Raw genomic sequence first — 14,123 nt, 5'->3', positions numbered from 1 at the left:
TGCTTTTAAAAAAAAAAGTACATATAAAAATACGTACAATTATATGCATCCTGTTTATCAAAAAGTTGTTTTTCTGGAAATTGTAGCTTAAATCATTGCTATATGAAGTTGTTAATGCATGGTTCTCATGGTAATCTGTCCTTGGAATTGTGTGTTGTTAGCAAGTTGAGCTTCCATATTTTTTTCATGTATGGAATCATGATGTTTAGCAATCCTTTCAAGTGGCAGGGAAATTTGTGACACCCTCTGTGATATCAAATAATGTTTCTAATTGCCTTTTTATTCTTTCTGGTTATTTAACAGTTACCTTGAGGTACCACATTTTGGCATTTTAATTTCTAGTAATACTGCCCAGCTACACTTGTGGTACCTTCAGAATTAGGACCTACATATTTTCTGAGATGTGAAGAGACAAAACTAATGGTAGAAAAGAGTTGGCCAAGTGGATCCATCTGTATACTAGAAGAGATTAGTAGATTGACATTTAAACTGAGGAAAGCATAGAATGACATGTACTCCCTCTTATATTAAGTTACCAGTGTAGTCCCTGTATTCTTAGATACTAAAGTGGATTTCTATATTGTCAGTCACTCTAACAAAATAATACCAAATGAAATATGTGGGTATATATGTAGAAAAATAATGGTAGTTTTCCCTTTATGTTAAGATTATAGAAAACAACTCTTCTGTGTGTCATGAAGGTGATTTTTCTTTATTGGGGGGGGTGATAATGAATATTTGTTACTTTTTCTAATTAAAAAAACTAAAGCTATGACATTTACATTTTATATCTAGAATATTGCATGAAAAAATAGAGAGGAGTTAAAGATTTTAGTTATGATCTTGCAACTTAGTTCTGAGGCTTCACTTAATCTGTAAAAACTGGGATTCCCCTTCTCATAGGATTATTGTGAGGTTCCAGTGAGATAATATAAAGTGCTTTGTAAACTGAATACTATAAAATTCATGTTTGGGGGTTGATAGAGATTTTTTCATTATGAATCTAGTGGAGCCATTATGATCCGGCTAATTTTTAATGATGCTTTTAGATTTTTAGATTTCTGATTTCTTTACCAGTATCTATAAAGAAAATAAAGGATTCCCTTATGAAAGATTACATTAGAATAACAGGCAATTTTTGATTGTGTGTGATAGTGAACATCTCAGAAAGAACTCATGGGATCTAATGTCACTATCTTTTTAATAGATCGAGCCATTTTTGCATGCCTGATTCAAGAAGTCAGTTTCTATTAAGTGTTTTTAAAAGAATTTTTATGTTTGACATTTTATTGAATATTTGTTTCAGAGTGGCATGCTTTGGTTCTTAAAAGGTTACAGAAAAGAATTAAGTGCTACTTGTCACAACAATAGAATTTCTTTCAGAAGTTCAGAAAGTATCGTGACCAATAAATAGCCTGTTTTTGGAAAATATTAAATAAAGGAAAATAAAATGTTAACTGAAAATAGTGTATTTCTAATTTCATATAGTAAAGTTTGGTGTACTTCTCTCTCTCATCCATGTACGTATTCACATACACAAACCTGAAAGAAATTATATCAGAATACTAGTTCATTCTAGGATTATGGTTTTAATGGTAAGGATTTAATTTACTACCTTTTACTTTCTGTAAAAAGCATATGTTACTTATCAGGGATAAAATTTATTTTAAGGTATTAATATTTAATTGCAGTTTTTCAAACAGTCTTTCAATTTTTGAAAATTGTTTTCAAAGGAGTGTTAATAATTAACTCAGATCTTAACTCGGGTTTTTCGAAGTTAATTTTGAAGTCAATTTAGTGATTTCATAAATTAGGTGAACCAGCCTCTTAATGGCTAGTGCTCAGTTCTCCAGAAAGTGTCATATTCTTTAATAGTTATGGTTAATAAAGTTTGTACTTAACTGTGTTAGGCATTTGTTCTGAATTTTTGGCTATCACTTACTACTTTCTATAAATTCTTTGATATTACTAAAATTTACAAATTACTATCAAATCAGTGAATGCCATTGTTGGTGAAACCCCTTGGGTTTCTTTTTTTTTTTTTTAATTTTTATTTATTTATGATAGTTACAGAGAGAGAGAGAGAGAGGCAGAGACACAGGCAGAGGGAGAAGCAGGCTCCATGCACCGGGAGCCCGATGTGGGATTCGATCCCGGGTCTCCAGGATCGCGCCCGGGGCCAAAGGCAGGCGCCAAACCGCTGCGCCACCCAGGGATCCCACCCCTTGGGTTTCTCTACTTGTAATAGCAGATTTGGAGAGCAAGGATTCACTTATTTTTGGTTTAGAAACCAGCTTGACTTTAGACATATGTGATGGTGGTACTACATATTTATATATATAAAAATAATATATGGGTATTTTATCTTTAATCAGCATTTTATGTTTTGTCCATATGCCAATTAAAAAAAAAGTGAAAACAACTTTTGGAATTTTTTTTTTTTTTTTTTTAATGTAGTAGTTCTTACCTGTAGGGTATATCCTCCTAAAGGTTTTTTTTTTTTTTTTTTTTTTTTTATGATAGTCACACAGAGAGAGAGAGAGAGGCAGAGACATAGGCAGAGGGAGAAGCAGGTTCCATGCACGGGAGCCCGACGTGGGACTCAGTCCCGGGTCTCCAGGATCGCGCCCTGGGCCAAAGGCAGGCGCCAAACCGCTGCGCCACCCAGGGATCCCCCTCTTAAGGTTTTTTGATATCATTCCTTTTTTACCCCTGCAAATTATGAATATACCATAATTTATTCAACCAGTCTTCAGTCTCTGCAAACCCTCTTAATTGCAGAAGTGTGAAAAGGGAAACATCCAGATTTTTAACTATATTTTATCATTTTGGTTTCTCTAAGACACTAACTCCATCTTTTAAAAACTGGAGTGTTTAGGTTTATGAAGGAAGGGATCTGTTCTAGCTTAATAGCCTTGCTATTTCCCCTTGTAAACCAGCACTGTTAAAAGTATTTAAGTGGGTTTGAAATTATTCTGACATATTTAGTGCTAAGAAGACAGTTTCTCTAAGTTTTTTAGGAGTACCTGGCATTGTTTTTTTAGATATCTTGAAAGATCTAATAGTTGAATATGGAATTTTATTCTTCCGAATCTATTGAGAAGGTAATAAATTCCTGTGCTTCATTTAGTGGTTATCATTTGCATTGAGTAATTGTACTCTGAGGCATCATTGGTAGGACTGAAGTTTAAACAAAGGGGAAAAGTTAAGCAACAAAGAAGAGGATGCTGATTGGTGGGACTTGCCTTAGAGTTGAAGAAATAAGGCTTGAAAATTATATAATTGCAAAAGGGAAGTTTATAATACTTTGTAAATAGAAAGCTTGAACTGTAAATACAAGCATCTTTTTAGTCAGAACATTTTGTTTGCAGTAATGTGAATGATAGTTTTAGGAGAGAAGATTAAATGATAACTTTCCTAAATGATGCTTATAAAAAGGTTATGCAAAAAAAAAAAGGGTTATGCAAATGAAATAGGACTGTACTCCTTAAATTTCATTTACAAAGAAAACACAAGGTTACTTAACATTTCCTTAACCATTGAAGATCTGTTATTTGGCATATGGATTGTAGGCAGACTTTTTATTATATTTTTAAAATGGTCCATGTAAGTTCTTACCAATGCTCAACATTGTGTTTCATGCTTCTGATTTAACATTCACATCATTATAGTGGGAATAGATAGAACTGGAGACAGCTGAACTACATGTATAGTAATTTATCATAATTCCTTTTTTAAGGATGTTGTTTTGATTAACTACTTGTGAGAAACTTCTACCAGGATTATATCTAATAGCATAAGAAGGTGTTTGATGGTTTTACGTTAGTGGATCAGTGTCTGAAAGTGTTACTAAATGCAATGTAAAGTTAAAATACACTATAGACTAGGTTTGAAATTCAGAATGAGTCTTGGGATAAAAATTAGAAATACTGGTTTAAAAGTTCAAGAGGATTAAACTTGTTCTTAGAAAGGAATTTAGTTGAAGAGACCTATTGAAAGAGTGACATTTGCTTATAATGATGTATTTTCCAGGATATGTGTATCAGGAGAGAAACTTTCTTACCTCTAGCTAGCAGCAGGTCCTGGAATTAGAATGCTTAATAAATAACTATGACTAAACAAGCCCCTAACTTGTCTTACCAAGAGAGAAGGGAGAACAATCTCTTTGGGAAAGCGAGGGCCGCTGTTAACTTATTACTGTGTCCTCATTATATTAGGTTTCACATTGGGACTAACCATATAGGACATTGTGTGTGTGTATGTGTGTGTAAGGATCCTAAAAAAAAGGCAAACAAGCCAAACTTCTATTTAATGAGAACTGAAATTTAAATTCGGGAAAAGGCCTTTTGATTCTTGTCATTTATATTGCACACTGTTTTGTGAATATTGAATCTTTCAGGAGTGATACTCATAACTACAACACTGATACAGATATGGCAGTTGTTGAAACATGAAAATAATTCTGCGGTGATTAGTAAGTAGCTTTCTCTCCAAGGGTGGAACTCCACTTCCCCTGCTCTTTAGTCCCTCCCTGAGGACTGCACCCCTATCCCTCACCCACCACCTTGTGCTACAGCAACTATTAAGCTTAAGGGGAATAGAGAAAGGAGGGGTTCAGGACCCTGGTTGTACACTGTAAGTCACAAGTTAACTGTTCTCATTGTTCATTGTTTGTGCTTTACCAATAACTAAATATTCCAATCGTCTCTAGATATATGTATGAAGACAACTCAAGTTTATTTTACTTATTTATTTTTTATTTATTTTTTTACAACTCAAGTTTAGGAAGCACAAAATGAAACAAAACCTTTTGATAACAGGGCATCACAGCCTTTTTTTTATTTTTATTTTTATTTTTATTTTTTTTAGAGCTTTTAATATACAGTAGGCATCATTCATGTCTTTCTGAAAAGGGTAGCTAGTGCATGCATTTCAAACTTTCTTGACCAGGGAACTTGTTTATGGAAGACCTAAAATTTCACAGGGTACTAATTTCTGCAGGATACAGTTTGTGAAGGGCTGCTCTCTTAAATTCTGATTCGTACATCACTGTAAGGCTGTGCTGGACACATTGGGAAATACATAGATAAGTTTTTGGCCTTTAAAGAACTTAAGACATAGATGCTTCTAAATGATACTTACAATTCCAAGCAGTAGTTAGATGACTGACTGAAATCTCTTCCTTTGTGATTTCCTTATGGAGGAGAAACAGTATTTGAGATAGTTTGTGTTCTTAAAGTTGTGGGAACAGTCTTCACCAGTTAAGGAAAATGGTGCTGAAAGAGTTTGAATTACTAGATGCCAAACTGCTTAGGTAAGACAAAGCTGTTCTTGGAAATATTTTTATTTTGTACAAAACAGACACATTTTCATATGACTGCATCATTTCATTGTTTACTAAACTTGTGGTGTCTGCAGCTTGTATCTGTTGAATTAGAAGCTTAAGATTTTTGTAGTACTATTGTGTTTCATTCTGATTTGACAATTAATCTATAGTGACTTTGGATCCTTCAGATAGGTTAACAAATATTTGATGGTGTTTTAGGTAGGAGTAAAATTTATGCTTGGAGATAAGACAGCAATAAACACATGCTCTTAATTGACCGTTTTTTTTTTTTTTTTTTTTTTTTTAATAAAACACAGATAGGAACACAAAAGCATAATGAAAGGTATGAGTCCCAAGTGATACAAGCAACAAATAAGAAAGTTTGCTGAAAGACTCACTGGGTCTTGGTGGATGAGAAATGTTTAGTGGAGGCTGACCGTTGAGTAAAAATCAAGTAAGTCAGGTCTGCGACAAAATTATTTTGTTTGTTTTGACTGGAAGAGATGGTTGGAAGGGAGTATGTTAACTAGATAAAGTCCATTTCTCAGCCAAATTAACATTTTATTAACGTATACATTAAAGAAGGATTTAGTGGAGCTATGAAGTTGTAGCTTGACCCAGAAAGTGATAATCATCAAGTATGATCTATAGTGTGGGTTTTCATAGTAGGTGTAGGTGCCTCAAGACCTTGTATTTCCCATCTTGCATTTCTATCAGGTATAAAAGTAGGGACCTTGTGAACAACGGACACAGGGGTTTTTGTTGTTTTTTTAAAACTGGGAGAGGGAAGTCAAGTTTTCATGGTTGCTGACCTTGGTGCTGAAGTACTATTTTTCTGAGACTTAGGTTGGAATGAGTTGTGCTGTGTTCTCATGGCTGGACAGCAACCACTTTAATAACAGTGTCTGGGAATTGCAAGATATTCTTGCTCACATCAATTAGTGGTTAAGAGCATGCATTCTGGTGCTAAATTACCTTGAGTGCAAATCTTGGCCCAGTCGTTTATTGTCTGTGCGAGTTCTCTGAGCCTTAGTGTTCTTGTCCTACAACTTACATATTTCAAGGGGTTGTTGTGAGAATTAAATGAATTAATCCATGCAAAGCGCTTGGAAGAGTCACTGGCAGATGAACAGTATAAATAAACTTAGTTATTATTATTATCGATGTATGTTTGCCTATAGTCACACTGTGGAGAAAATCTAAGAGAAAGGCGACTGGTGGTTGTACTGTGTATTATGTTGTATATTATAATCAATTCCATGCTACTGCACACTCTCTTTTGTCAGACTAGTCAAGTTGTTTGTAAATTTCATCATAAAAGAAATGTTTATTTAGCAACAGAAACTTAAGCGTAGTCTAATTGCTATATGGAATTTGTGAGTGGCGATTCCAAGGAAGACTTGTGTTGGGAGAGATGGGTCTTGTAAAATTTTAGGCTTACAGTTTTTGTTTTCATGATTTGTACATAACATACATATTAAGTGTATGTGTATTTCTAAGTATTTTAATGCCTTCATCTTTTTTCCAGTAACAAAGCGTGAAATATGAAATAAATCCCCAATGTTTTTCAAGATTATTTTAAAGGAGTTGTAATTACCGCTCAGCACCTAGGACAGCACCCAGTGCAACACTATGTTACATGAACTCTGGCTTGAGGTTTGGGGTTTGTGTTCTGGATTCGGGGAAGAAAAGAAGAGAACATTTTTTGGGAAAGTTAACAATTCTTGTAAACACTCTAAAAGTATATGAATGGAGGATGATTTCATGGCTTTATTTCAAAATGTTTTACACTGGCTGTAGAACCCACTTCATAAAGTAGTTTGAGTTAAAATGATCTAATATTTGTGTTTTAACTTTCAGCTTTGTGTTATTCTTGGAAAATTTCGCACCACTTGTGAATTCCTTGAACCTGGGCATTGCAAACCCACTTCTGTTGGGCCCATCTCCTTTGCACTTTGCTCAGATTAAGACTCAGTTGGCGCTTCAGCAGCTGAATGCCGTTGCCTCACATAGTTCAACACCACCTTATACTTTATTAAATCAGGCTTTCTTGAAAATAGCCATGTCGAGACCCAGGTTTAATCCACGAGGAAACTTTCCACTTCAGAGGCCACGAGCACCTAACCCTTCTGGGATGCGGCCTCCAGGACCATTTATGAGGCCTGGATCCATGGGTCTTCCAAGATTTTACCCAGCAGGGAGAGCCCGTGGAATTCCACACAGATTTGCTGGCCATGAATCTTACCAGAATATGGGACCACAGAGAATGAATGTTCAGGTAACTCAACACCGAACTGATCCAAGATTGACCAAAGAAAAATTGGATTTTCATGAAGCACAACAAAAGAAGGGGAAGCCTCATGGTAGCCGGTGGGATGATGAGCCTCATATATCTGCATCAGTGGGAGTGAAACAGAGTTCTATAACACAGGTTACAGAGCAAAGTCCTCAAGTGCAGAGCCGCTATACAAAAGAGAGTGCCTCAAGTATCTTAGCAAGTTTTGGATTATCTAATGAAGACTTAGAAGAACTTAGTCGCTATCCTGATGAACAGCTAACTCCTGAAAATATGCCATTAATTTTGAGGGATATAAGAATGCGAAAAATGGGGCGCCGATTACCTAATTTACCTTCACAGAGCAGAAATAAAGAAACACTTGGTAATGAGGCAGTTTCCAGTAATGTGATTGATTATGGGCATGCAAGCAAATATGGCTACACAGAAGATCCACTTGAAGTACGTATTTATGATCCTGAAATTCCAACAGATGAGGTCAAGAATGAATTTCGGTCACAGCAGAATATTTCTGCATCTGTTCCCACTCCAAATGTGATATGTAATTCTATGTTTCCTGTTGAAGATGTGTTTCGACAGATGGACTTCCCCAGTGAGTCCTCTAATAATCAGTCCTTTTTCCCAGTTGAGAGTGGAACTAAGATGTCAGGCTTACACATTTCAGGAGGACAGTCAGTCCTTGAACCTGTAAAATCTGTCAGTCAATCCATTAGCCAAACAGTTAACCAGACAATGAGTCAATCTCTTATTCCTCCGTCTATGAACCAGCAACCTTTTTCATCAGAATTAATTTCAGCTGTAAGCCAGCAAGAACGGATCCCACATGAACCCGTGATTAACTCATCCAGTGTACATGGATCAGGAGGAAGTAAAAAGAATTACCAGTCAGAGGCTGATATTCCCATTCAGTCACCCTTTGGAATTGTGAAAGCATCTTGGTTACCAAAGTTTTCACATGCTGATGCCCAGAAGATGAAGAGACTTCCAACTCCCTCTATGATGAATGATTATTATGCAGCATCTCCAAGAATATTTCCACATTTGTGTTCTCTGTGTAACGTAGAATGTAGTCATTTGAAGGTGAGTGTTTTTAAAGATCACTGTATAATGATAATCAGCGCCCAAATTTCCTCTAAATTTTCATATTGTGCTGATGTTAACTAGGTCTTGAGGAAATGGCAGAAATTATTTGTGATTGCAACATCACCACTTAGTTATAATCGAAGTAGCCCTGGCCTAAATACTGAATTGTTAGGCTTTCTGTATTCCTGTGACTGGGCACACCACATAGTTTGTCCATGTACTTTGAACTTTCAATTAGTTCTTGCAGAAAATTCATGCAACATAAAACTTACATAACATAAACTGTGGACTTAATAAAACAATATCACGAGTCAACTTTATCTAAATAGAATCTGTTATAAAAATATAAAAAGTTGGAATAAAATATTTGTACAGCACGCTTCTAAGAAATAATATGTTGTAGCCTTGCATGTTTCTACCCGTCTTGGGCTAAAAGACAGTTAATGTTGATTCAAATACGTTCTGACTCTAGCTAGACTAGGATTTTTAGTGTTTCATGAGAAGGAGCAGCCTAAATAACTTAATCCATAGCAAAATTGAGTCAAGAGTTATTATTTTGGGCCTAGCTGTTGGCTCACAGTATAACATGGTAGAAATTTAGAGAAAAAATTTAAAAAGGCCTTAGGTACCTCTATGGTCAGTATAATTAGAAGAAAGTTATTTTATTTTATTTTATTTTATTTTTTATCTTTTTTAAGAAAGTATTTTATAGAGGTGCTGAAGAGCAATGTAGAATATACTCTGATAGTACAGTTGACTCTTGAACAGGTTGGGGTTTGGGGGTGCCAGCTCCTGCACAGCTGAAAATCCAAGTTGACTCCCTAAAAACTACTAATAGCCTGTTGACTGGAAGCCTTAGCGACAACATTAATTAGTTGGTTAATATGTTTTGTATGTTAATATTGTGTACTGTATTTTTACAATAAAGTAATTTAGAGAAAAGATGTTAAGAAAATGATGAGAAAATACGTTTATGTGTACTGTAAAAATCTGTGTATAAATGGACCCGTGCACTTCAAACCTGTATTGTTCAAGGGTCAACTGTAACTGTTGGTGGATTTGTGTAGGAATTTCCCAGTATGTTTTATTTACTTACATATGTTTGGAAACCAGTGTTTCTTTTGTTCACTAATGTGATTTGTAGATTTATGTTATAAATAATCAGGAAGGAATGTATTTCCCATGGAAATAAGCTTCAATTCAAGGCCCTGTCATTGGTTGTATACTTTGAATAGGCTTAAAAACCTATAGGTGTTAATTTTCTTTTTTCTCCTTCCAGTGCTGCCCTTTTATTGTCTATGTATTACCCACTCTCCAGATTTCAGCTGATGCTTTTATTAACTCCAGCAAAGGAAAGCAGCATTCTTTTTCATTTTAGCCAGATTTGCTGAGTTCTAATAAAATAATAGTTGCCTTCGCTATCAGGGGAGATAGCCAAGTCTTGAAAAATCTCAGAATAATTCATTGCACTTAGTTAAATAGTCTTTAAGTAGCGCTGGCCTAAATTCTGAATTGAGTAATAGGCTCTCTGTATTCCATTTGAACTTTTAATTAGTCATGATAAATCCAAGAAAGGTATTTTTTAAAAAAATATTTATTTATTCATGAGAGACAGACAGAGAGAGAGAGAGAGGCAGAGACACAGGCAGAGGGAGGAGCAGGCTCCATGCAGGGAGCCTGATGTGGGGATCACACCCTGGACCAAAGGTGGCGCTAAACCGCTGAGCCACCAGCGCTGCCCGATAGGTATCTTAAAGAACTTAAGGTTTTTATTTTGTGGAATGAAAAACATGTATGTTTATTCAATGAGTATTTACTGATTACCAGTTTCATACTTGGCTCAATTAGATGCTGGGCAGAAATGAGAGCTATATTAAAATGAAGACATTGGTCTTAAGCAGTTTAAATAGTCTCATTGAAGAGAAAAATTACACACCTAAGGAATCTACAGAATTAGAGGGCATCAAATGGTGTGGTGATTGCACTTGTTTGGCTGTGCTGTAGGGGAGAGAAATTTAATATTTCTATCTTCAGGCTTATATCCATTCAGACCAGCATTATCAATTTATCAATACCTGTTATGTATTTAGCAGCATGTAATTCAAAAGAAGTATAAATAATACTTACTTTGGCAGCACTTACACTAAAATTGAATGGTACAGAAGAAATTAGCATGGCCCATGTGCAAAGATGACATGAGAATTCATGATATGTTCCATATTTTTTATAATAAGTGTAGTTAACATCCATCATCTCATATATAGATACTATAAAAGGAGAAAGCAAAATTAAAAAAAAAAAAGTATAAATGTACTTTCTGACCTTAAAAGGCACTAGTTGATAAGATTGAGTGACAGTGACTAACTGCATTGATTTTGAACTGGAAGGATCTGGGAGGGAAAACTTCATGGAGAAGGTTAAATATGGGTCTTGAATAATAAGTAGGCTTCAGATATACGTATGGGAGGGATGACATTTCAGGTGTCAGCAATAACAATAAGTACCAAGGGCCTTTGAAAGCTTAGCTTAGAGTTTAGACTTGAGGTGAGATGCATTAGGAAGCTAATTAAAGTTCTTGATATATGAAGTGACATGTTCAAAGTGTATTTTAGGGGGATAAATCTGGCAGATGTGAGCAAGGTGAATAGGAATGAGAAGTGATAACAGTAGACACCAAATACGAGGCTTCCCTAGTTACCTCAGGTGTAAGATGATGAAAGTCTAGGTTAATATGGTAAAAGTAAAACTTACAAAATCATTAGTGATTCATTAGAGTTCACAGAGATTGCCATTTAAAACAAAAAACACCTTTTTTTTTTTTTTTAAACAGAACAGCATGATGGATCTGACTAATAAATTTTTCACTACTAGATGACCACATGATAGAGATTTGTGAACATGGACTTAGATGTTACAAACTACCTCTCATTTCTGTGTGATACATTTTGCTGCCTTGTAAATGTGCATATATATGATCTTGTAAATACTGTAGCCAATAAATGTAAATTACTGATTGCAGAGTTTTTTCTTACTAAGTGACATTTGACGCATATGTTCCCCACTGCTGAATCTTTAAAACTATAGTCTGAAAAAGGCAACAGTAGAATGTGAAATGGATTTCTTTTCTAAATTGAGATTTAGACGTCATACGAGGAGCTGTGCTTGGTTTAGAAGTTAGGTCTTTTTCTCTGTTCACTATTTATTTATTTTTAAAGATTTTATTTATTTATTCATGATAGACACACAAAGAGGCAGAGACACAGGCAGAGGGAGAAGCAGGCTCCCCGCAGGGAACCCTGTGTGGGACTCCATCCCAGGACCCCGGGATCATGACCTGAGCCAAAGGGAGATACTCAACCACTGAGCCACCCAGGCATCCCTGTTCTCAGTTTAGAAGCTATCTTTCTCACTGAAATAATTCAGTTTGAGAAAATACTAATTAACGTAAAAGATTTTTGAGGTAGTTAGAGGATAGAGTGTACTCTTACGTGGGTAGGTATTTTCACAGTTTGATTCTGGGCTCAAGTCTACAGTCCTTGAAGCTTCCTGCCTAGTAATTATCACTTTTTCTCTCAGGAGAGGCAGTACTACTTTTGGACCCTTATTACCTCATCTGGATACTGTTATTAGAGAGTCTAGAAATTGGGGTGGCAAAGGTTTATTTACTGAGCTTAAGCAAGTGATATCAGTCGTGAAGTGGGCCTGTTAAACAGCACAGGATGTGTGTGTGTATGTGTATGAATGTATGTGTAGGACTGGAGAGTATGCCTTAAATAGGGCAGCTATCAACATCAGTTGAAAGTTGCTATACAGAATATATGTCCAGTATTATTTCTTCAAGAAAAACTGGAAGTCTGGATTTGGGGGTAAAATCACTGGATTTTTAAATGATGGCAACTTATTCACATGAAACACTTTATGATCTAAATAAATCATGCCCAACCCACTACTTGGCAGTGTGTCTCTTTGATGTAAACAATGTCCAGTTAATGTCAAAGGCATGGGTTCAGCAGTACTAGAGACTCTTAACTTCCAAACTCTGCTAGCACTCTATTTGTAGCATTGAGCGGGATATGCAGACATTTCATTTTTGCAATCCACAATCAGCTCCACGACTTAATGAAATAGTTCAGGGTTTTTCATAACCTGTTGCTGAGTATTGCAAATAGCATGCATTTGTCTTTGGATAGTTCTTGACAAGGCAGATTCCAAGATCAGTGTCAGCTGTGGTTTTTAACTGGAGACTTCTAGTTTGTAGCAATGACATACTAAAATGTTTTTGAAATGGAGATGAATAATATTTTCCTCAAGGAACATTTTAAAACAGAACTGTTGAGTAATTTCTTTTCCTATCCAAATGCTGAAAAACAATAAAACATTGAGTAATAAAAATACACATTGCTTTTAACTGTTTCACTTGGGGGATTGAATCTTTGAAAACTGTGTTGTCTTTTTTAAAACTTCTAATCAGATAATATCTTCCAGGAGCTATTTATGGGTACAGAATGTAATTTTAGGGCAGATTTGTAAGTGAAGAAATGTATTAAAAAGGCATTCTGTTCACTGTAAAGCTCTACATGTAAGGGATATTGTCCTTGAAGTGGTGTTACTTTCCCTTAAGTCCTGAAAGTAAATTAGATTTAATCAGCAGTTTTTCATATTTTTACTAATCTTATCCTTTATTAATATAGTGGGTACCTTGTTTGGAATGGTACTGGCCTAAGAGGTAGGATTTTTTGTTGTTGATGTTATTAGCTTGAATTTAGAGATATAAATCATACTATATTTTGAAGATGCCATTTCAGATACTGTTTATAATTATTTATAGAGTTTTTGGTGTTCTGGAGTATTTTTATATGTAAGATGAATTATTTTTGGTCAGTGCTTTTATTTTTTCCAAGTTTAAATATATATTTGATTTCGAAATGAGTATCCATGGGTATGATTTTTAAAATGTGTTTTATACTAAAATATTTCAAAATGGCATCAATGTGGTCTGCTATTAAGTGGCTTTGTTTGGAGGCATTTTATTTTTGTGAAATATCATTGAGTAGTCAAATGTTATTTATAACTAGATTTGTTAATTTTTGAAAAAAGTATCCTGTGTCATTTTTAAAAGCCTAATTTCATTAGTCAGTATGAGGAATATTCTAATTTCATCACTTTTGTCCTTTCACAATAGGATTGGATTCAGCATCAAAATACATCTACTCATATTGAGAGCTGCCGCCAGTTACGTCAACAGTAAGAACAAGTTTTTCTTTTTTATAGGTAGCAAATTTACAAAATAGTTAATGTTCAGATATGACTGTTTAATACCTTTACTGTGGTACTGTAGAGAAAAATATTTTTAGAAAGCTATTGCCTATTTGAAGTATTTTATAAAGTATATTTAATCTTTTTCCAAAAGGAGAGAAT

General features: G+C 35.0%; 1 protein-coding gene and 1 non-coding gene across 9 annotated transcripts in view; both read left to right on the top strand.

The window, feature by feature from the left end:
* The window catches only part of ZNF638 (zinc finger protein 638), a 137,126-nt gene that overhangs the window by 62,646 nt on the left and 60,357 nt on the right, over nucleotides 1-14,123 (top strand). For all 8 annotated transcript variants that reach the window (XM_025453498.3, XM_035700601.2, XM_035700600.2 and 5 more), the window contains exons 2-3: nucleotides 7,187-8,702; nucleotides 13,888-13,949. In XM_025453498.3, coding sequence (XP_025309283.2) covers nucleotides 7,187-8,702; nucleotides 13,888-13,949 — 1,578 coding nt within the window. The remainder of the gene's footprint in view (nucleotides 1-7,186; nucleotides 8,703-13,887; nucleotides 13,950-14,123) is intronic.
* Nucleotides 10,829-10,930, top strand: LOC112665181 (U6 spliceosomal RNA). Its single transcript, XR_003140271.1, has one exon. It is a non-coding gene; the product is annotated as a U6 spliceosomal RNA (small nuclear RNA).

This window comes from Canis lupus, chromosome 17 (assembly GCF_003254725.2).
Source record: "Canis lupus dingo isolate Sandy chromosome 17, ASM325472v2, whole genome shotgun sequence".
NCBI classification, from domain to species: Eukaryota; Metazoa; Chordata; class Mammalia; order Carnivora; family Canidae; genus Canis; species Canis lupus.
This window is presented reverse-complemented; position numbering and strand designations above follow the sequence as displayed.